The 12,128-nt window shown below is 38.4% G+C and overlaps 1 protein-coding gene across 9 annotated transcripts in view; it reads right to left on the reverse strand.

The window, feature by feature from the left end:
- The window catches only part of CDC14B (cell division cycle 14B), a 114,613-nt gene that overhangs the window by 19,077 nt on the left and 83,408 nt on the right, over positions 1 to 12,128 (reverse strand). For all 9 annotated transcript variants that reach the window (XM_049894895.1, XM_049894896.1, XM_049894901.1 and 6 more), the window contains exons 8-12: positions 10,506 to 10,593; positions 9,985 to 10,215; positions 1,474 to 1,612; positions 1,111 to 1,270; positions 269 to 366 (exon numbers count right to left, since the gene is read on the reverse strand). In XM_049894895.1, the coding sequence (XP_049750852.1) occupies positions 269 to 366; positions 1,111 to 1,270; positions 1,474 to 1,612; positions 9,985 to 10,215; positions 10,506 to 10,593 (716 nt within the window). The remainder of the gene's footprint in view (positions 1 to 268; positions 367 to 1,110; positions 1,271 to 1,473; positions 1,613 to 9,984; positions 10,216 to 10,505; positions 10,594 to 12,128) is intronic.

Consider the following 12,128-nt stretch of genomic DNA (forward strand, 5'->3'; position numbering starts at 1 on the left):
GAAAAACCATCCCTGATACTGTAAATACTTGTAAATATACTTGTAAATATAAATACTTGTGGGGTTGCAATAGCAGATACAGATAAACAAAGATGGCCAAGAGCTTCTTAGGTGAGCACCCCTGGATTTCAAATAACATTGATAACTGTTTCAATGTGGCATAATGTATACACTACTATGGAGAAAAATGTACAGGAAAAAAAAAGCTCATGAAGGACCTCGTGTACATATTCAACATCATCAACTACACAAAAGAAACCGGACTCACGTGAGGGGAATAGTGTTTGCTTTTGATTGTCTTCTGCTTTTCAGGGCCCGTAGTCTGTCACCTTGTGTCACTCCACTGATTTCATCGTCATCACTGTACTGTGTAAGTAAGAAAACACTGAGCTAATGATTTAAGTTGCACCTACTAACGCAGTAAAGCATAGCAGCTTTTATCCAAATATGCAGACACACATATATATACTTCAAGTTTGTGCTGAACCCAAAACAGTTCTCCTTTTAAAACAAAGCTACAAGTTACCTTTCCAGAAACCTAAAAGTTGACTTTCACAGACGCAGAGCCCAACAGCACTCTCTCATTACAAAGCATACTGACACTGAAGAGCCATAAGCAGTTTTTCAATTTTGAAAACATTCTTTTTAAAATTCCTCAATCTACTTCACAGCCACTTAATTTAGGGCTGAGGGTCGCTATGAGTCGGAATCGACTCGATGGCAGTGGGTTTGGTTTTTCTGGTTTTACGCCCTAAACCCTGGGTACTCCATTGAGAGTTACTGGTTCCCTATATGAGCAGTCAGGAAATGGAGAAAAGGTTTGGGGTGGGGTGTAACTAGGAACATCTCAAGAACTTACTTCACATACCTTTTCTTTCCACCTGTGCCTATTAAGTAAAAAAATTTTTGTTTTATGGACACACAACTCTGTTTTAACAATTTGGAGTAAAGCATTCCCAGAGAGGGCTATAAATATAAAAAAAGAATATGTGACAATAATCCCTAAAAATGTGCTTTATTTTTTTTAACCTACTATCTTTTCCATGCCCTAACAGGTTCTCAACAGCATTTAAAGCAATTGCAACAGCACAACGGGGATGGTTTCATTACCGGTTCAGGTTCTTGCTTGTCTTGATTCTTGACCCCATTTATTGAAATGTCATCGACACTGGAGAGGAGTTTTGAGACGGCTGCTTTGTGTTTTCCATTCTCCTGACCTCTTAACTTTTGACGAAAATAGTCACCTTCCAGCCAGAGGCTTGCTTCTTTCCTAGGGCATTTAAGTAACAACATTAAAATACAGCTTTTCAGAAATAAACACGTGAACAACCGTCCCTTGACAGACTATCTCTTTTTAGTGCAGACTAAGAAAAATTTTACTTCCCATCAGAAGTAAATTCTACTACTTCTCATCCCATTCAACCTCCAGACCCACTTGTTCCCTGAGGAACTACAAAAGCTCTGTCTACTTACATCACCAAAAATTGTTGCTGTGGTCCAATCACTGAGCCAGGGCGACAGATTCTGATCCAAGCAATGGTTTCGGCTGCTGACATCCTGTAATGCTTCATGATGTAGCAGGCGATCAGAGTGCCAGTGCGTCCGAGGCCAGCTAAGGAACAAACCAATGGAAGCTGGTTTCATGTACTACAGAATTTTGTCAGGCAGGCAGAATTTTTTTTAAAAGGCTTCCCATGACTCTGCTTCCCTTAGCAGTGGCTCTCAAACTTGAGTGTACACTGGAATTACCTGGGAGTTTTAAAACACACAGGTCCCCCAAGTGATTTTATGTGTAGCCCAAATTGAGAATAATTGTTCTGACAATGATTCTGAAAGAGCAGTGTTTTCTGCCCTAGGTTTTGTTAATGGTATCACCACCTTTCCAGAAATGCAGGCTTGAAATCTTGTACTTACTCCTTCATCCAACAGTCTTTTCAACTCTACTGTCATCATCTCTCTCACATAGGCTTTTTTTTTACTTTATTGCTGCTATTCTCCTTTCTTCTCATGTAGACTACTATCACTACTTCCTAATGCCTCTCACTTTTTACTCCATAATTCAACCTTCACTGTCATTAGATTAACTTTTATTAAGCTTCAAGTGAACGTTTACAAATCCAATCAGTCTGTCACATATAAGTTTACATACATCTCACTCCCTACTCCCACTTGCTCTCCCCCTCTTGAGTCAGCCCTTTCAGTCTCTCCTTTCTTGACAATTTTGCCAGCTTCCCTCTCTCTCTATCCTCCCATCCCCCCTCCAGGCAAGAGTTGCCAACACACTCTCAAGTGTCCACCTGATTTAATTAGCTCACTCTTCATCAGCGTCTCTATCCCCCCGCCCCCCGACCAGTCCCTTTCATGTTTGATGAGTTGTCTTCGTGGGTGGTTTCTGTCCTGTGCCAACAGAAGGTCTGGGGAGCACTGCCCCCGGGATTCCTCTAGTCTCAGTCAGACCATTAAGTATGGCCTTTTTATGAGAATTTGGGGTCTGCATCCCACTGATCTCCTGCTCCCTCAGGGGTTCTCTGTTGTGCTCCCTGTCAGGGCACTCATCGGTTGTGGCCGGGCACCAACTAGTTCTTCTGGTCTCAGGATGATGTAGGTCTCTGGTTCATGTGGCCCTTTCTGTCTCTTGGGCTCTTAGTTGTCGTGTGACCTTGGTGTTCTTCATTTTCCTTTGCTCCAGGTGGGTTGAGAACAATTGATGCATCTTAGATGGCCGCTTGCTAGCATTTAAGACCCCAGACGACACATTTCAAAGTGGGATGCAGAATGTTTTCATAATAGAATTATTTTGCCAGTTGACTTAGAAGTCCCCTCAAACCATGTCCCCTGCTCCGCTGACCTTTGAAGTGTTCATTTTATCCCAGAAACTTCTTTGCTTTTGGTCCAGTCCAATTGAGCTGACCTTCCATGTATTGAGTGTTGTCTTTCCCTTCAACCAAAGTAGTTCTTATCTACTGATTAATCCATAAAAAACCCTCTCCCTCCCTTCCTCCCTCCCCCCTTCGTAACCACAAAAGTATGTGTTCTTCTCAGTTTTTACTATTTCTCAAGATCTTATAATAGTGGTCTTATACAATATTTGTCCTTTTGCCTCTGACTAATTTTGCTCAGCATAATGCCTTCCAGGTTCCTCCATGTTATGAAATGTTTCACAGATTCGTCACTGTTCTTTATCGATGTGTAGTATTCCATTGTGTGAATATACCACAATTTATGTACCCATTCATCCGTTGACGGACACCTTGGTTGCTTCCAGCTTTTTGCTATTGTAAACAGAGCTGCAATAAACATGGGTGTGCATATATCTGTTTGTGTGAAGGCTCTTGTTTCTCTAGGGTATATTTCAAGGAGTGGGATTTCTGGGTTGTATGGTAGTTCTATTTCTAACTGTTTAAGATAACGCCAGATAGATTTCCAAAGTGGTTGTACCATTTTCCATTCCCACCAGCAGTGTATAAGAGTTCCAATCTCTCCGCAGCCTCTCCAACATTTATTATTTTGTGTTTTTTTGATTAATGCCAGCCTTGTTGGAGTGAGATGGAATCTCATCGTAGTTTTAATTTGCATTTCTCTAATGGCTAATGATCGAGAGCATTTTCTCATGTATCTGTTAGCTGCCTGAATATCTTCTTTAGTGAAAGGTGTGTTCATATCCTTTGCCCACTTCTTGATTGGGTTGTTTGTCTTTTTGTGGTTGAATTTTGACAGGATCATGTAGATTTTAGAGATTAGGCACTGGTCTGAGATATCATAGCTGAAAATTCTTTCCCAATCTGTAGGTGGTCTTTTTACTCTTTTGGTGAAGTCTTTAGATGAGCATAGGTGTTTGATTTTTAGGAGCTCCCAGTTATCTGGTTTCTCTTCATCATTTTTGGTAATGTTTTGTATTCTGTTTATGCCTTGTATTAGGGCTCCTAGCGTTGTCCCTATTTTTTCTTCCATGATCTTTATCGTTTTAGTCTTTATGTTTAGGTCTTTGATCCACTTGGAGTTAGTTTTTGTGCATGGTGTGAGGTATGGGTCCTGTTTCATTTTTTTGCAAATGGATATCCAGTTATGCCAGCACCATTTGTTAAAAAGACTATCTTTTCCCCAATTAACTGACACTGGGCCTTTGTCAAATATCAGCTGCTCATATGTGGATGGATTTATACCTGGGTTCTCAATTCTATTCCATTGGTCTATGTGCCTGTTGTTGTACCAGTACCAGGCTGTTTTGACTACTGTGGCTGTATAATAGCTTCTGAAATCAGGTAGAGTGAGGCCTCCCACTTTCTTCTTCTTTTTCAGTAATGCTTTGCTTATCTGGGGCTTCTTTCCCTTCCATATGAAATTGGTGATTTGTTTCTCTATTCCCTTAAAATATGACATTGGAATTTGGATTGGAAGTGCGTTATATGTATAGATGGCTTTTGGTAGGATAGACATTTTTACTATGTTAAGTCTTCCTATCCATGAGCAGGGTATGTTTTTCCACTTAAGTATGTCCTTTTTAATTTCTTGTAGTAGAGCTTTGTAGTTTTCTTTGTATAGGTCTTTTACATCCTTGGTAAGATTTATTCCTAAGTATTTTATCTTCTTGGGGGCTACTGTGAATGGTATTGATTTGGTTATTTCCTCTTCAGTGTTCTTTTTGTTGATGTAGAGGAATTCAAGTGCTTTTTGTATGTTTATTTTATAACCTGAGACTCTGCCAAACTCTTCTATTAGTTTCAGTAGTTTTCTGGAGGATTCCTTAGGGTTTTCTGTGTATAAGATCATGTCATCTGCAAATAGTGATAACTTTACTTCCTCCTTGCCAATCCGGATACCCTTTATTTTTTTGTCTAGCCTAACTGCCCTGGCTAGGACTTCAAGTACGATGTTGAATAAGAGCGGTGATAAAGGGCATCCTTGTCTGGTTCCCGTTCTCAAGGGAATTGCTTTCAGGTTCTCTCCATTTAGAGTGATATTGGCTGTTGGCTTTGTATAAATGCCCTTTATTATGTTGAGGAATTTTCCTTCAATTCCTATTTTGCTGAGAGTTTTTATCATAAATGGGTGTTGGACTTTGTCAAATGCCTTTTCTGCATCAATTGATAAGATCATGTGGTTTTTATCTTTTGTTTTATTTATGTGATGGATTACATTAATGGTTTTTCTGATATTAAACCAGCCTTGCATACCTCGTATAAATCCAACTTGATCATGGTGAAATTATTTTTTTGATGTGTTGTTGGATTCTATTGGCTAGAATTTTGTTGAGGATTTTTGCATCTATGTTCATGAGGGATATAGGTCTGTAATTTTCTTTTTTTGTAATGTCTTTACCTGGTTTTGGTATCAGGGAGATGGTGGCTTCATAGAATGAGTTGGGTAGTATTCTGTCATTTTCTATGCTTTGAAATACCTTCAGTAGTAGTGGTGTTAACTGTTCTCTGAAAAGTTTGGTAGAACTCTGCAGTGAAGCCGTCTGGGCCAGGGCTTTTTTTTGCTGGAAGTTTTTTGATTACCGTTTCAATCTCTTTTTTTGTTATGGGTCTATTTAGTTGTTCTACTTCTGAATGTGTTAGTTTAGGTAGGTAGTGTTTTTCCAGGAATTCATCCATTTCTTCTAGGTTTTCAAATTTGTTAGAGTACAATTTTTCGTAGTAATCTGAAATGATTCTTTTCATTTCATTTGGTTCTGTTGTGATGTGGTCCTTCTCGTTTCTTATTTGGGTTATTTGTTTCCTTTCCTGTATTTCTTTAGTCAGTCTAGCCAATGGCTTATCAATTTTGTTAATTTTTTCAAAGAACCAGCTTTTGGCTTTGTTAATTCTTTCGATTGTTTTTCTGTTCTCTAATTCATTTAGTTCAGCTCTAATTTTTATTATTTGTTTTCTTCGGGTGCCTGATGGATTCTTTTGTTGCTCACTTTCTATTTGTTCAAGTTGTAGGGACAGTTCTCTGATTTTGGCTCTTTCTTCTTTTTGTATGTGTGCATTTATCGATATAAATTGGCCTCTGAGCACTGCTTTTGCTGTGTCCCAGAGGTTTTGATAGGAAGTATTTTCATTCTCGTTGCATTCTATGAATTTCCTTATTCCCTCCTTGATGTCTTCTATAACCCAGTCTTTTTTCAGCAGGGTATTGTTCATTTTCCAAGTATTTGATTTCTTTTCCCTAGTTTTTCTGTTATTGATTTCTAGTTTTATGGCCTTGTGGTCTGAGAAGATGCTTTGTAATATTTCAATGTTTTGGACTCTGCGAAAGTTTGTTTTATGATCTAATATGTGGTCTACTCTAGAGAATGTTCCATGTGCGCTAGAAAAAAAAGTATACTTTGCAGCAGTTGGGTGGAGAGTTCTGTATAAGTCAATGAGGTCAAGTTGGTTGATTGTTGTAAGTGGGTCTTCCGTGTCTCTATTGAGCTTCTTACTGGATGTCCTGTCCTTCTCTGAAAGTGGTGTGTTGAAGTCTCCTAGTATAATTGTGGAGGTGTCTATCTCACTTTTCATTTCTGCTAAAATTTGATTTATGTACCTTGCAGCCCTGTCATTGGGTACATAAATATTTAATATGGTTATGTCTTCCTGATCAATTGTCCCTTTTATCATTATATAGTGTCCTTCTTTATCCTTTGTGGTGGATTTAAGTCTAAAGTCTATTTTGTCAGAAATTAATATTGCTACTCCTCTTCTTTTTTGCTTATTATTTGCTTGATATATTTTTTTCCATCCTTTGAGTTTTTAGTTTGTTTGTGTCTCTAAGTCTAAGGTGTGTCTCTTGTAGGCAGCATATAGATGGATCGTGTTTCTTTATCCAGTCTGTGACTCTCTGTCTCTTTATTGGTGCATTTAGTCCATTTACATTCAGCGTAATTATAGATAAATAAGTTTTTAGTGCTGTCATTTTGATGCCTTTTCATGTGTGTTGTTGGCCATTTCATTTTTCCACATACTTTTTTGTGCTGAGACGTTTTTCTTAGTAAATTGTGAGATCCTCATTTTCATAGTGTTTGACTTTATGTTAGTTGAGTCGTTACGTTTTCCTTAGTTTTTATCTTGAGTTATGGAGTTGTTATACCTTTTTGTGGTTACCTTATTATTTACCCCTATTTTTCTAAGTAAAAACCAAATTGTAATGTTCTATATCGCCTTGTATCACTCTCCATCTGGCAGTTCAATGCCTCCTGTATTTAGTCCCTCTTTTTGATTATTGTGATCTTTTACCTATTGACTTCCATGATTCCCTGTTATGTGTATTATTTTATTTATTTATTTTTTTTTTAATTAATCTTAATTTGTTTGTTTTTGTGATTTCCCTATTTGAGTTGATATCAGGACGTTCTGTTTTGTGACCTTGTGTTGTGCTGGTACCTGATATTATTGGTTTTCTGACCAAACAATATCCTTTAGTATTTCTTGTAGGTTTGGTTTGGTTTTTGCAAATTCTCTAAACTTGTGTTTATCCGTAAATATCTTAATTTCGCCTTCATATTTCAGAGAGAGTTTTGCTGGATATGTGATCCTTGGCTGGCAGTTTTTCTCCTTCAGTGTTCTGTATATGTCGTCCCATTCCCTTCTTGCCTGCATGGTTTCTGCTGAGTAGTCTGAACTTATTCTTATTGATTCTCCCTTGAAGGAAACCTTTCTTTTCTCCCTGGCTGCTTTTAAAATTTTCTGTTTGTCTTTGGTTTTGGCAAGTTTGATGATAATATGTCTTGGTGTTTTTCTTTTTGGATCAATCTTAAATGGGGTTCGATGAGCATCTTGGATAGATATCCTTTCGTCTTTCATGATGTCAGGGAAGTTTTGTGTCAGGAGTTCTTCAACTATTTTCTCTGTGTTTTCTGTCCCCGCTCCCCGTTCTGGGACTCCAATCACCCGCAAGTTATCCTTCTTGATAGAGTCCCACATGATTCTTAGGGTTTCTTCATTTTTTTTAATTCTTTTATCTGATTTTTTTTCAGCTATGTTGGTGTTGATTCCCTGGTCCTCCAGATGTCCCAGTCTGCATTCTAATTGCTCGAGTCTGCTCCTCTGACTTCCTAGTGCATTGTCTAATTCTGTAATTTTATTGTTAATCTTTTGGATTTCTACATGCTGTCTCTCTATGGATTCTTGCAACTTATTAATTTTTCCACTATGTTCTTGAATAATCTTTTTGAGTTCTTCAACAGTTTTATCAGTGTGTTCCTTGGCTTTTTCTGCAGTTTGCCTTATTTCGTGTGTGATGTCTTGAAGCATTCTGTAAATTAGTTTTTTATATTCTGTATCTGATAATTCCAGGATTGTATCTTCATTTGGGAAAGATTTTGATTCTTTTGTTTGGGGGGTTGGAGAAGCTGTCATGGTCTGTTTCTTTATGTGGTTTGATATGGACTGCTGTCTCCGAGCCATCACTGGGAAACTAGTTTTTCTAGGTAATCAGCTAAAAAAAAAAAAATGCAGTCAGATCCCTATCAGAGTTCTCCCTCTGGCTCAGGGTATTCGGATGTTAATGAAGCCGCCTGAGTGGTACGCTGGCTCCAGGCCCTGAAAACAATCGCTGCCCCCCCCCCGTATTTGTTCGTTCTCCGTCTCTAAATCTGTGTTTGTTGTTCAGAGTTCGTAGATTGTTATGTATGTGATCGATTCACTTGTTTTTCCAAGTCTTTGTTGCAAGAGGGATCCGCGGTAGCGTCCATCTAGTCCGCCATCTTCCTCTTCAGATTTTTAATAGGTCATCAGTCTGTTGCAGGGTTTCTCAATAGTGGCACTACTGACATTTTTGGCTAGATAATTCTTTGTGGTGGGGGCTGTACATTGTAGGATGTTTAGCAGCATCCCCAGCCTCTACCCACTAGATGCCAGTAGCACTCCCTTCCCCAGTTGTGATCAAAATGTCTCCAGATATTACCAAATAACCCCTGGGAGCCAAAAGCGCCCTGCAAACCACCTGTCTAGTCTAAAAACCTTTACCCTTTAAACCGCCTTCACACAGTCATCAGGGACATCCGTACCACGTAGTCCCTCTGCAACCACTGGCTTCTCACAAACTCTAATCCCTCACTGCCTCAGCCTAGAATGTTCTTCTCTGTCCCTGCTTAGTGAAATCACAGTCCTTCAAATGTTCATCTAAAAAGTCACAGACTTGGGAAAGCCTATTCTGATTATTCACGTGGAACTTATCACTTCTGAATCTGAGATTCCAAAGTACTCCACTCACACGTTATTGAGAGATTTCTCATCCATTCGGATAAATCCCTTGAGGAAACAGATCAGATTACTATCGCTGCAAACCACAAACCACCAACTATAGCACAAAGTACAAAGCAGGAACCCAATCTCTGAACACAGAGAATCACAATACTTTTTTTTTCCCCAAGACATTATGTAAAATAATTCTGAAACCACAGAAGATGTAAAATGATAGATGCCAACTAGACACTTTACAATTACATTTTTAATCTGGAAGATTTCAGAATGGGACTGTGTCATGAATAAGACAGCATGTGGAAGGTCAGCTGTAAATCAGGTGCTCAGTGTGTATGCTAATAAACAATAATGAAATAATCTACAGTGGAGTTTTCTTAACAAGAGGAGGAGGACAGAATAAATTCTGGTGCATTCACATGATACAATTTCACAGAGTCCTTCATCCACTCATCAAATGTTATTAAGTGCCTGACACTGTTCTGGCTGCCGTAAACAGAGCAACCTGAGAGAGGCTGCAAACTCCACACAGACAAGCACTGGGGTCTGTTCTGCTCATCGATGCACCCTGGAACCCACCATACCGCAGGCACACAACAGATAATTGATGGGTAAATGGATGCATTTCAATCTAATAAGCCTTTGGAGGGGTACCTATGAATACTATACTTCTCGTAAGAAATCAGGGTTTTCAAAACATTCTTTTAAAACAAAGGCAGCTTCATATGTCCTGAGATATCATTTAGATGAGTACGGTGTGTTTCCACACGTATACACACACATGTATACCATTCCTGAACCAGTTCCAAACACATACCTTTACAATGCACTGCAATGGCGCCCTCGGCATTTTCACAAATATCCAGAAACTCTTTGACAATAGCATCAGTAGGGGTGCTGCCATCCGCAAAGAAAAGATCATGGTGATCGAAACCAGCGTCTGTAAAGCGTTTGGCATCATACATCCTTTTATTCAGGCGAATAATGGTAGTAACATTGTGATTCTTAAAATATTGAACATAAGCTTCGGGCGAATGTTGGTGGTAACCTACATAAAGAAATGCACCAGATCTTGTAAAATGAAGACAGAAAACAATGGATAAAAGTTTCAACTGTAATTGGGTGGAAACGGCATCTGGATTGGGGATTGAATACCAATTTAAGTATAAAAAAAAGTTAAAACCAAGACAAAATGATGTACTCAAATGACCAAGTATACTTGAACAATGAAGACTTAAAGCTTAGTTTAGCTCTTTGTTCTCTTTCAAATGAAAGCAGGGGATGGACACTTTCAACAGCAAAAACATACTGGTACCACATTTCCATGTTTTGGCATACCACTTTCAAGTCTGGTTCTTGTATGAGGGCCACAGAAGGCAATGAATCGGTCTGGTATTATCCAATTTAAATCTCCATTTTCTGCTTTCTGCAAAGGGAAGACCAGCACAATTCATGTTTAGACTTCATCTCCTTTCCCCCACCCCAGGCAATAGCGAGTCTTTACAGGACTTCCATCCATTTACTTTAGTACAAGAGCTGTTTATAAATGACCAAGAGGCAATAAACTAAAATTTAGCCTCCTATGAGAATTCCTAGGAACAGTTAACTTCTCTTGGTCCTTTTTATAATAGAGTATCTTTACTAAGGTAGTCAGCATTTAGAAAACAGAGGTGACTGCTACCATGCTAAGTACTTTGATTATTTTATCTAAATAAGTTTGCATTATAGTTGCTGCTCACTAATAAGAAAGTAGGTTTTTCTAGTATGAGGGACCAGGAAACTTCTCTATCTTCCTGGATGATTAACTGGTTTCCAATTTGAGTAATCTTGACTCCCTGAACAAAAGGGGAAACACTGTCTAGATTCCTGGCTTCTCAATATTTACTTATTTTTTTTTTTTTATAGAGACATCTTTCCATCACTTTGCTACCTACTTAATAAGCAAGCCAATCAAGAATGTTCACAAAGCACACCAAGAAATTCAAAATTACAAGTATGCTGAGATCATAGTATTACGTCTATTAAAAAGCAAGAATATAAACTTAAATTTAAAACATGTTACTTCCTCTTATTAAGTCCTATGGCTTGAGATACCATCACAATTATAAATATAGTTCAAATTGCACAATAGAAATGTATCTCATAATACAATGGATCCACAAAGACTTTTAAGTCAAAAGTAGGAGAGTCTTGATAGTGGAAAAGGAGAGAGCTAGTAGTAAAAACAAGATAAATTAGTTTTGCAACTGGCGTGTGTGTGTGTATATGTGAGAATGAGTAAGGGATAAACCAAGAGTTCCTTGAACAGGGGCCAGGCGGGTATCTGAACTCAGTTTACCTGACGTAATGACCACCTGTGGGGAACTGGTGAGCCCATGCTCCATGCTAAAAGGTCCAAGAAGGAATGACAACAAATGTTCTGATTTTAAAGTGAAACCAGAAATCTGAAGTTTTTTTTAATGAGAACCTGTGATTAGGATGTTGGCAACCACCAAATTTCATCAAAGTGCAGATATCATAGGTTGTAAGATGTATCCTGAATTCAGAGAAGTAAAATGTGAAAAAAATGGGCATCATGGACTCAATGAAATATATAAATTCAAAACTTCTAAATATACTGAACAGATTAAACAAAACTGGTCTGTGGGCTAACGGTTTATGATTTCTGGCCTAGACAGCTGCCTGTGTCTCAATGAAGCTTCACTGAAGGTGAAGGACATTTGTGTGCGTGTATGTGTCCGCGTGTACATGCACACAGCCCGTGCCACCACCCCATCTCTACAGCAGTGAGAGGAGCTAAATAGTGCCCATATTATTCTTTAAAGACACATAAAGGCATCATTGTGCTATACTGTTGTGTTTTTAGTAGTTTTGCTCACCTAAAAAAAGAAAGTATATTTTGTTTTAAATGTTTAATTTAATAACAGCAAGCATACACACAGTTTAAGATGGCAGTTAAAT

The sequence above is a fragment of the Elephas maximus genome, chromosome 9 (assembly GCF_024166365.1).
Source record: "Elephas maximus indicus isolate mEleMax1 chromosome 9, mEleMax1 primary haplotype, whole genome shotgun sequence".
NCBI classification, from domain to species: Eukaryota; Metazoa; Chordata; class Mammalia; order Proboscidea; family Elephantidae; genus Elephas; species Elephas maximus.